This window comes from Grammomys surdaster, unplaced genomic scaffold (assembly GCF_004785775.1).
Source record: "Grammomys surdaster isolate TR1022 unplaced genomic scaffold, NIH_TR_1.0 126197, whole genome shotgun sequence".
Taxonomy (NCBI): domain Eukaryota; kingdom Metazoa; phylum Chordata; class Mammalia; order Rodentia; family Muridae; genus Grammomys; species Grammomys surdaster.
This window is the reverse complement of record NW_021621002.1, coordinates 1,424,251-1,435,269: the sequence shown is the minus strand read 5'-3', so window position 1 is coordinate 1,435,269 and position 11,019 is coordinate 1,424,251. Positions and strand designations below refer to the sequence as shown.

The 11,019-nt window shown below is 37.5% G+C and overlaps 1 protein-coding gene across 1 annotated transcript in view; it reads left to right on the top strand.

Annotated features, from left to right (window-relative positions):
- The window catches only part of Itprid1 (ITPR interacting domain containing 1), a 100,728-nt gene that overhangs the window by 21,406 nt on the left and 68,303 nt on the right, over positions 1 to 11,019 (top strand). The window contains exons 7-8 of the mRNA XM_028758407.1: positions 6,001 to 6,572; positions 9,803 to 9,860. Of these exons, the coding sequence (XP_028614240.1) occupies positions 6,001 to 6,572; positions 9,803 to 9,860 (630 nt within the window). The remainder of the gene's footprint in view (positions 1 to 6,000; positions 6,573 to 9,802; positions 9,861 to 11,019) is intronic.

Here is an 11,019-nt window from a genome sequence, read left to right as displayed (position 1 = left end):
TCTCTCTCTCTCTCTCTCTCTCTCTCTCTCTCTCTCTCTCTCTCTCTCTGTGTGTGTGTGTGTGTGTGTGTGTGTGTGTGTGGTGTATGTAAAATGTTTCTCAAAATCTCAGGGTTAAGTGTTTTTATGACTATGTGATCCTGTGGATGCTTTGATGTGTTCTTTTTACTTCTAGAAGGAGTTACTATGGTCTCTCCTCCTTCCAAAAATGAAAGTTCCTTCATCAATTTTTTATTTATAAAAAATATCTAGATTTAAGTAGGCATTATAAATGAAATTGATACATTGATTATAGAGAATCCAGGACTGAGCCTTTGGTCGTGGAGTGGCTGACTTGTTTTTATTTCTCCTGCATAACACAAGTACACTTTTACTTTAATAAAGCTATGAAGGTCACATGTAAAATAAGCAAGAACTAAGTTAATTGGATACTCAAGACAGAACTGAAAAGAATGTCTCATTCAAAGTTAGAGCAGACCATTTAAACTGGAAAGTAAAATCAGTTACTTAATCTGCCCAAGGCCAACATAAAATGCTAATTCATGCTCAAGACAGTTGTTCTCTGAATTGACTGAACCAAATAAATTAGTAGATTTGTCTTAGTCAAATACACAACTTTTTATGAGATTATGGAAGGCAATCATAAAAGCAATTTTGTGTACTCTAACTCATGAAAGAGATGATAGTTCTGCAGCTGACATGATCATACACTGAAGAAGAAAGAGAAGCAGAAATCCCAGCAATATATGGCATTGGGCCATGGTGGGCTGAAACCATAATCAGCAAAGGTTTTCCTCTAAGGTACGTTAAGTTTTTCCTCTGACACATGTAGTGAAAATTTTGGTTTCTTTAAAAAACACAAATATTATGGGGAATATGTTTTTTGGTTTAATTCCAGGTGTGGAATGTGGGGTTGCTTCATATTGTCCATAGCAGCTGACTGTGATTTGCCTTGCGCTCTAGCAGGGGTGTGAGTATGCCAGCTGCAGATAGTTTCTGCAAATGTGTGGCATTTGGAATTCTGGGTATTTTCCAGTTGGCGTATAAATGCTATGACCCTGAGAGGTGGGATTGATGTTGGTTGTGGTTTGTTATATAGTTGTGTACAAAGAAGAAACAACAAGAAGAAATTAGATATCCTGACAGCCAACAGTGAAGATCAAACTTGCTCAAAGGAACTTGATGTTCCTAATCAGCAGGAAGTAGTCCAATGATAATGATGGATGCCTCCTTTCCTATCTATCTTTTTTTTTTCTCTCTCTTATTTGGTGTTGGCAGTTGAAAGAGTAGAAGAGGGCTGGAGAAAAGTGGAAGAAAGAGTTCATAGAGTATCAAAAGTCCAGCTACAGAGGTAATTGATTATAGATTTAAAAGATGCCTAAACGATGCAGAAAATTGGTACTAGAGAAGTAGAGTCTTTGGTGGGACTTTATTTAACAATATAATTCAGAAGACTTTAGAAATAGTTTGTAAGATAAATTTGGGGAAGATAAGTGAACTGGAGAAGCCCCAGAAAGCCACTATAAACAACATTAATTAGTGATTCTAAAGGGAGCTTGGAAGACCAACATGCTGATGGAAGAAAAACAGTGAAGATTAAGCTTATGAAAGCTAAGATGTCTTCCTCAGAGAGAACTAGGGACAGACTGGAGGCCATTCCTGTGCTATTGTGGCCAAACTTCTAAGTCTATTCCTTAGAGGCTGTTGAAGAGAGGCTGAACTTAAGCATGATGGGCTAATTAGAATGGTAGAGGAGATTATTTCAAAGCAGACAAGTATGTCTAAATATGATCACTGCTATTTGTTTCTAGCAAAATGTATAACAAAAACTGGGCAGGATGTTAATGAGAAGATTCGGAAGTTAGTTTGCTCAGAAAGCTATGGAAAGCTGGAGCGGAAATCACAACTGCTGAGACAACTGAAGCCATTAGAAGAAACCAAATACTTTGCATCAAGATAATAGGAAAGACATATTGAAGGCATCTCGAGAACTGGCCCTACAGTTGAAGAGATGATCAGTGGGAAAAGTTCTTGCTAGGCAAGTGTGTGGACTTGGGGTTGGACTCCCAAACCCCATGAAAAAAATAGGTGAGAACTGAGGAGACACTTTAGTTGTTAACGTGTTTGCCATGTAAGCAAGAGGGCCAGATTTTAGAGCATGTAAATGCAGGCCTAGAAGAATGTCTCTTATTCCAACATTAGAAAGCAGTAATGAGTTGCCCTGGAGCAAGCTGGGTGGCCAAACAAGTCGAAACAGTGAGCTCCAAGTTCAATGAAAGAGCCTACATCAATGTAGTAGGGGGGATGTGATCAAGGAAGACATCTTACATCAACAGTGAGCTGCCACATACCCATAAACTCATGTGCATGTGTACCTACATACACATCTACACCCACACACATAAACATGCACACACCACATACATACACATACAAAAATATAAAAGCATTGGTTGAGACCCCATTAATCACAGGCTCAATGGAAATGTTTGACTCACTTTAAAGAATTGGTGGAGAGTTTGGTGCTACCCTGTTCATACAAGGCTACTTAAGAAAGTCATCTGGGAACTCATGAGGTTGCTCATGAGGCATGCTTCAAGGTGGATCTGGCTACTGTTTGAGCTAGTAATAGACCTTGTCTTCATCAATATGATGCTGCTTTTTTATTTGCTTGTTTATCAAGACAGGATCTCACTTTGTAGCCTGGCTATTCTGAAGGTCCTCAAATATAACAGATTGTCCTCAAATGCACAGAGATCTGTCTGCCTCTGGCTCCCAAGTGTGATGCTGGTTTCTAAGCATGCAGGATGTAAAAATCAAAGGATTATGAGTGCTTTCATCAATATTTCAAAATAAAGCCTGAGATGTCAGGCAGTTTGCAGAGTTGTCTTCTCTAGAGGAAGGTACTGAAAGGACAATGTATGTAGCTATGAGAGGGAAGCCAAAGATGCAAGAGAAAACCCCGGAAGTTAGAGATCCCAGTCACCTGGAACATCTGCCACGGAAAGTCACAGTCAATAAGCAAAGCAAGACCAAGAGATAGGCTGGAAATAATAAGGCTAAAGCAGTCAGGCTTTATCAACCCACTGTAGTTCCCATAATGCAAGAGGTTGTGCCCTAGAGATTGGCATTGAGCTCCAAGATTTAAGGTTTCTCCTCTTGGGTTTCAGCCTTGCTTTGATCTCACCCCTTTTTCTAAGACTCCATGTTTCCCGTTAGTATTCAGTATATTTACACTAGCTCATCATGTTTCAGAAATGTAGAAACTATTTCTGATCTTAGACAGTCTGACTTTTCAGAGGAGATTTTGAACTCGCACTTTTGAACTGTTTACACTGTTAATACAGAAACACTTGGAGATGGACTGATGCATTTATACATGAGACATCCATAAGTCTTTTGAGGGCCAGGTGCAGAATGCAGTAATTTAATGAGAGGTGTGTGGGTAACAAGTTAGCAGGAGTGGTTTGTTATGGTTAATTTTGATGGTTAACTTGGCTACTCTGAAAATGGTGGGGAGACTATGCTAAATGTGAGTAGCACCATCCCACAGTTTAATAGAAAACATGGAGCTTAAATAGAATACAGAGAACAAAATAACTTCTAGATATTTATGTTTGTATTCATAGATGGATGTTACTGTCTGTCTTAAGTAGAGAAGCCATGCATCCCAGAAAATGGTAGTGAATGTAGAAAAGATTCTTGGCTGCACAAGGTGCTGAAAATACGTGCTCAACCATGAATAAAACACTTGTAACATTCCCTTTAAGGGTCATGGAACATTACCCAAGTGAGTTTGGAAAAATTTTAAGGACTGGGAAATAAAAAGAGGGAATATAAACAGCCATTTTTGGGGCAATACATAGTCTTTGCAACCTTGAACTCATAGCTGCTAAAGATGCCTGCCATGACCAGATCTGCATAAGAATGGGTCCCTCAACAGTCAGGTATGGATGGAGGAGGGACTCAAAGGACCTCACTCTTCACTGCTAACTATTTGCTACTGATATATTCGAGAAGAGAGGAAGTCACTGCCTTTAGTTACATACCGCTGATAACTCCTCCAGACTTCATTCCAGTGCTCACATAGATAGCCTTGATTAATCTAAGCAAACCAAGTGCTATCGATCTGGAAAATGGGCTTCTAGAGATGGGTCAAAGGATAGGAATGGGATATGGAATGATAGGAATGATAGGAATGGGAAAGAGATAAAAGAGGGGAGGAGGAAAGTAACCAGAATTCAGAGGAAGAAAGTAACCAGAATACATTAAATGTATGTATGGAATAGAACTAAATTAATCAAAAAATATGGAAAAAGAGAAAGCCCACTAGCTCAGGTGTACATATTCTCTGTCCTCCCCTCTTTATCTCTGATGAGATAGTCTGTCACACTCTGCCACACCCTCCTCACTATGATCAAGTGAAACCTCTGAAGACATGAACAAAAATGAATCACCCCTCCTCTTTCTCCTGAAAGATTTTCTTTCAAGTATTTGGTCATAGTAGTAAGAAAATATGATCAGTGACGTGTCTTTGACTAGCTATGTGTGTTTTTAACATTATTGAGTCATATAATCTTTATGCTGTCATTAGGGGTTTGATGAAGTCATACTACAAAAGAAAAATTCCTGGTTTTTCCATCACCATAGCTTTAAGAATGTGTGTGTGTGTGTGTGTGTGTGTGTGTGTGTGTGTGTGTGTGTGTGTGTATATATATATATATATATATATATATATATATATATATATATATATCTGTGTTTTACAAAATGATATCATATGCCTAAATTATCTCTTACTTCATGAGGTCCCCCTCTAAATCTAATTAAGCCAGTATTTTTAAATATACCCAGATTATTAAGATATATTAAGACATTATATATTATATATATGTAGACATTATTATATAATTAAGACATTATATATTATGTATATAATGAAGAAAGACTAATAAATTGAAAATATGATTGATTTTTGAAAGAAAGTGAGATTCTCTATTACTGTTTGTTTCTTGAAAGAATGAAAACAATATAGTCCCTTTTAATAACTTGGCCAATAAGGCCAATCTTTGTGTAATATTGCCTATTTATACGTTTACTTTGATATACATCACAGCTATGAAAGATATATAGACAGCCAGAATTACTAAAGTTAAAAAATAAATTAATGACCATTTACTATGTTTGGCATGGAACTAAACACTGCATATGTATTAATTCATGCACAATGGGGTCAAACTTCCAGTGATGGCTGACCTGGGGCTTGTCTCCTGGTTCCATATGCTATTCCACACTTGGGTAATGAATATGGTAGGCATGACAATGAGACAACTACTGAATGAAGCCAGGGGAAGCAGACTTGGACAACTTCATATTAAGAGCCTGGGATATTGCTTTAGAATTTATCTTTTGAAAGAGTAGGGATGGATATTGGTACTTTGTCTACTTGATAGCACTCTGTCTGCCACTAAGCCAAATTCTCATCCTTAGAGCTTATCTTTTGACGTTGCTTTCTTATACATAAACATACAGGGTCACACATCTCTAGGGTTTTAAATGAATTAGCATGTAACAACTATGTGTATATATGAACCTACAAAGTTATGTGTATCCTACTCAGTTTAAAAGATATCAGCTTTCCTTAAGATAGAGTGACTTCTCAGTAGATAGATGTTTCTTTGTCAGAGAGAGAGACAAGGCTGGGAAAACTTGAGTTTTAACAGTCTTCCTCATCTTGGAAAAGCACATTAATCACTCTTCAAGTTTGTTTTTCTTCTTTTCCTAGAAGACAACTTGTGGGAGTTGGTTTCCTCCTTTTACCATGTGGATTCCAGGGATCAAACTAAAATTCTTGAAATAGGCTGCAGACAGCTTTACCTGCTGAGCAATCTCAGTTACCCCCATTATTTAGTTCTTCCTATATTATTCACTGCATCAATGTAGTTTAATGGCAAAGAAACAAAAACTATTGTAAAACTTCTATATTCCTATATTCCTCAGGCCGGTTCAAACAGTTGGAAATCCTGGATCATGTGACCAATGCCTTCTCATCTTTGCTGAATGATGTTAATACCCTACAGAGCCAGGATGAAGAAAAAGCTCGAAGAAAGGATGTGCAAAATCCTTCATCAAGTGGAGCTAAAGAACACAAGAGAAAAATGAGCCAAATTTTAAGAAGAGCTTCAAGACAGACCAACAGGACAGGTGGTAACTCAGCACTGTCAGAGTCATTCAAGATGGAACATGAGATTTCCTCTCTGCCAACCAAGCCATGGGATCCTATAATGGAGCTACAGGTGGCTTCCATTAGCCACAGTGGACATCAAATGCTTCCTTCAACAGAACATGGTTCTGCCCAAGCCTGCAATGACTTGTCACCTTGTTCTCCACAAGCTCTTCTGGATAAGAAGTGGCCTTGCTCATACACACTGGCCAAGCAGTCTCATCATACCAGTTTTTCTGAGGGGTCAGTTAGGAGGAGAACTTGGAAGGAAAAATGGATTTATATGGACAAACTCAAGAACTTGTCGCATGTTGTGAGTAAAGGACCAGATTCGTTTGAAATGGAAGAGGTGAGTACTGTATCTAGAGCTCAGGTTCCTACTGGAAATAGCCCATGCCACCATCTCTTTCCTACTGGAAATGGCCCATGCTACCATGTCTTTCCTACTGGAAATGGCCCATGCCACCATATCTATATTTTTGCTTTCTTGACTCCATTGATCTTTACTTGATCTCCAAACTTGTAGCATTCTACCTTATGGTTCTGTCTTAGTTAGGGTTTCATTGCTGTGAAGAGACACCATGACCAAGGTAACTCTTATAAAGAAAAACATTTAATTTGGACTGGTTTACAGTTTTAGAGGTTTAGTCCATTCTCATCATGGCAAGAAGCATAACAGCATGCAGACAGACATAGTCCTGGAGGAGGAGAGAGTGCTAAACCTTAATCTGCAGGCAGCAGAAGACTGTCCCTCTGGGCATGGCTTGAGCCTATATGAACTCAAGGTTCTACTTCCACAGTGACATGCTTCCTTTAGCAAGGCCACACCTCCTTCAATAAGCCACACCTCCTAATAGTGCCTCTTCCTATGTCCAAGCTATCAAGTACATGAATATATGGGCCATCCATACCTATTCAGACTACCACAGGTTCCAAATTCGATTTAATGTAAGACAGTTGAAGTCATTTATGTTGCTTCATACAGAACTGAACTAGTATGAAACCAGCCTTCTCCTATTGTCTTAGTCACTTTTCTATTGCTGTGCCAAGATACCATGATGAAGGCAATTATGGGAGAAACAGTTCATTCAGAGACTTACAGTTTGGGATGATAAGTCTATGATTATCATGGATGGGATGGAAGCAGGCAAGCTGTCATGAGAGCTTATATCCTGAGCCATGAAAGCTTACATCCTAATCCATAGGCACTGTACAGAGAGAGCTAACTGGGAATTGTCTAGATTTTTGAAACCTCAAAGCTCACCTAAGTGACACACCTTCTTCAACAAAGCCACACCTCTTAATCCTTCCCCCCAAAATTCCTACAACTGGGAATCAAGCATTCAAATAAATGCGCCTATGAGGTCATTCTCAAACACCACATGGATCTACCTGGTCTTTCTTATTCACAACTGAATTTGAGTAATCTCTTATTTTGCTTTCACTCAATTTTTGAATTAAGTATCTCAATGTGATTTTTATCTACGTTCTATTCATAATTTACCTTCTTTAAGAGGTCAGTTCAATTACTCCCACTCAGTAACAGTTGAACCCAAAATTCCCCTCTGTGTTCTCAGAGCCCTACCATGGATACCTTGTGGAAAGATGTATCAGTTGCCTCTTCTGTGCTGAACTCTTGAGAGCATAAAGACCAAAGAAAGTGTTCAGAAATGCTTGCCAAAATGTATGATGCAATATCCATAATGAAGCACTGGGAGTACAGGGTAGACTTGGAATTTGGGTAGTTAGTTTCTTTTGTTTGCTTGTATCAAGGTTTATTGAAATTCATAAATGGTGGGCCTGTTTTACATGAATTCTCTGATTCTTCATTCTTACTTCTCTCATTTACACTAATTAACATTTTATTCTGATATCTTCATTTGTATTTAGTTGGTAGTGTGTGTGTGTGTGTGTGTGTGTGTGTGTGTGTGTGTGTGTATGTGTGTATTTCCACTTATCTCTGTATTGATAATGGGAAATAGGATGGGACATGAACTTATTGATAACTATTATTTCATTTAATGCTATAGAATGAGAAAATGCAGACTAGGGAGACTGCATATTAAAAAGGAGACAATGTCAGGTTAAAAGTCTAATCTTGAGTGGCAAATCTAAACATTTAATTATAAGAAACAAAACAAGTAAAATGGCAGAGTTTTTGAGGTATTTAAACATAACCAATACTCACAAAATAATCTGGACAATAGAGTTTTAACTAAGGTTGGCCAAATTTTTCCTTGCAGACAATTTATCTGTTTTTCCTTTAGTCTTATTGAATCCTGCTTTTGACAATATCTGGCTTGACTATCAAAACTATACTTCCACCAAAAATTATACACAGATTTCTAATGCAAAGGGCAACATATCTCATGTTTAATTCTACTACATAGAATTGAGTCAGTTTCTTTCCTTTTACATTACCAAGCATATTAAATGAATTTCATACTTGTGAAATTCATGCAATTATGTTACATGGCAGATGCTTCTTTATGTTTGTGATCAATAATCTTTATCCTTCCTTCCTTTATGAATGGACCATGTATTACAGAAAACACATATGAGCCCAACAGTATGGCATCTTTATTGGATGCAGATTTCTTTATTTAATTTTTACTGATTTTAAAAACTAATAACAATGGGTTAGGTAGGAAGCCTAGGGATATACCTGGTATTTATTTTAAATTGTTGCATTATTTTCCTTCATTATATTTTTCTTATTGAAAAAAATGTGCTTTACATTATATCAAATGGATTTTTTCTTTATGATAATGATGTGGAAAGAGAGCTTTCTCATTACATTTAAAAATATGATGAAGCATATTGGTTTGATCTACTGAAACCAACAGAAGGAATGCTGGGAAGTACATCTAATCTGTTCTTAGTATAAGATACTATTCCTTCCAAATTCTTGAGTAAAACCTTTGACTTCATGACTATATTCAGAAAAGTGAGATAAAACTAAATCCTACAAAGAAATCATGCAAAGTATCAATGGTAACTATATTCACCTTACAAAGCATTTCTTGGTGACACATGTCTACAGTGAGCAGTGTTACTATTTAAAGGTGATAGTTGTTGCTTCGTTTCAGTAATAGTTTGGTCATCATTCATAGAATATCATTTATTACTTCTCCAAATATTTCAAAAGTAAACTCTGCTCTCTCAATATAGAAATAAATCTTGCTTTTGGTGTGTGTCAAGGAATATGTAGCAGCTGAACTATCTGAATTACTGTGCATAAGCTTATCAAGCAATACTTAGCTAGCTTTCTCACATATATTTAATATTCTTCAGTGGCAAAAGGAGTTGTACTGCACAATTTCTAGAAAGAAGCCTTGATCCTCTCATCCAGAAGTGACCCTTCCTCCCCTAAACTCTTCGTTGAGTCTTTGTTGTAGACGTCTCATGCCTCCTCCTCTCCTCCTCTCCTCCTTTTCCCAGAAGCCCATTATCTATTACCATCAAGTCATGTTTATCCCTCTGCATGGTTATCAGTTGGTAGTGATTGCTTATTGGTTAAATAAAGTGAATGTGTAATAAAAATATTTCTAGTGAAATTGATGTATTTTGACATCTTAGGTCCAGAGCTTTGAAGAAGATACTGGCAACCCTCTTAACGTGACATCAGGAATTATAGGTAAGAATTCAATAATAGATATGGTTTCATCAATGATCTTTCAGAGATAGAATGAAATAGACAATACTTAGCGCAGTTAAGATACCCGGAGACTCATTGTGTCCATGAATTCTGATCCATTTCTGTATCATCTGAGTTGCAATGTAAATAAATATATGTGTACATTTTAAAATACTTCCAGGAAAGTATTCACTATCTCTGTGGTTACTGTGTGGTTTGTCTAGCAGGCTCTATGAACTGTGTGTAGAAGAATGGATTTACCATCTGAGACTGAGTGGGTGCTTTCCTCCTCTGACTGCTTTGTGCTGGTTGTTGTACAAGTCATGCCGTTTTACAGGCCTCAGTTTTTCCATACATAACAAAGAAATCAGTGCAAATATTTTTTATGTTTTCTACTAATGCTTTCATCCTAAATTTTTGTAACTTCATGTCAGACTCTTCATGGACAGAAATTGCCAGAGTGCAGCTTTCCTGGTCTCCTCTTGGGATGTACGTTTTAGAATACAGAGTGAGCCCTGCTTCGTTCCTTCCTCTCATCCCCCCAGTTACAGCACTCACAGCTGCCATGATCCTTCAGTGAAGCTGGAAGCAGGCAGAGATTAGTCAAGCAAAATAGAGCAGATGAAGCTAGTGTGTTTCCTGGAAGAAAATATGCAAATTTTAAATTTAATTTAGTGTGGTGTCAAACACATCTTTTCCATTACAAAGTGTGTGTATGGGTCTCATTTTGCTAAATGCTGTTTAGAAATTATGCATTAGTAATTATAGGGTCCTGCTGATTACATAAATTGTTATCCTGCTCTTCAAGTAATTACCACATAACCTGCACTGAGGTTTATAAGACAAAAATAAGCATCTGTTTTCCATCTAATTGAATGCTTCTCAATGAAGCTGGAGGTCCCCTTGTCAAAAGGAACTGCCTTCCTTGACATTCAATTAGGAGGTCTACTGATATCACATAAGCCATCTCAATTATTCCAAAAAGATTATGTGGGAAATCGGGCAAATTAGGAGACTACAGTGAGAGAGGTGGTAGTTTGCCTAATAAGAAAAATCTGGACAAGTCAGATTCTTTCTCTCTAAATCTCTCTCTCTAAACCTCTCTCTCTCTGTCTCTCTCTCTCTCTCTCTCTCTCTCTCTCTCTCTCTCTCTCTCTCT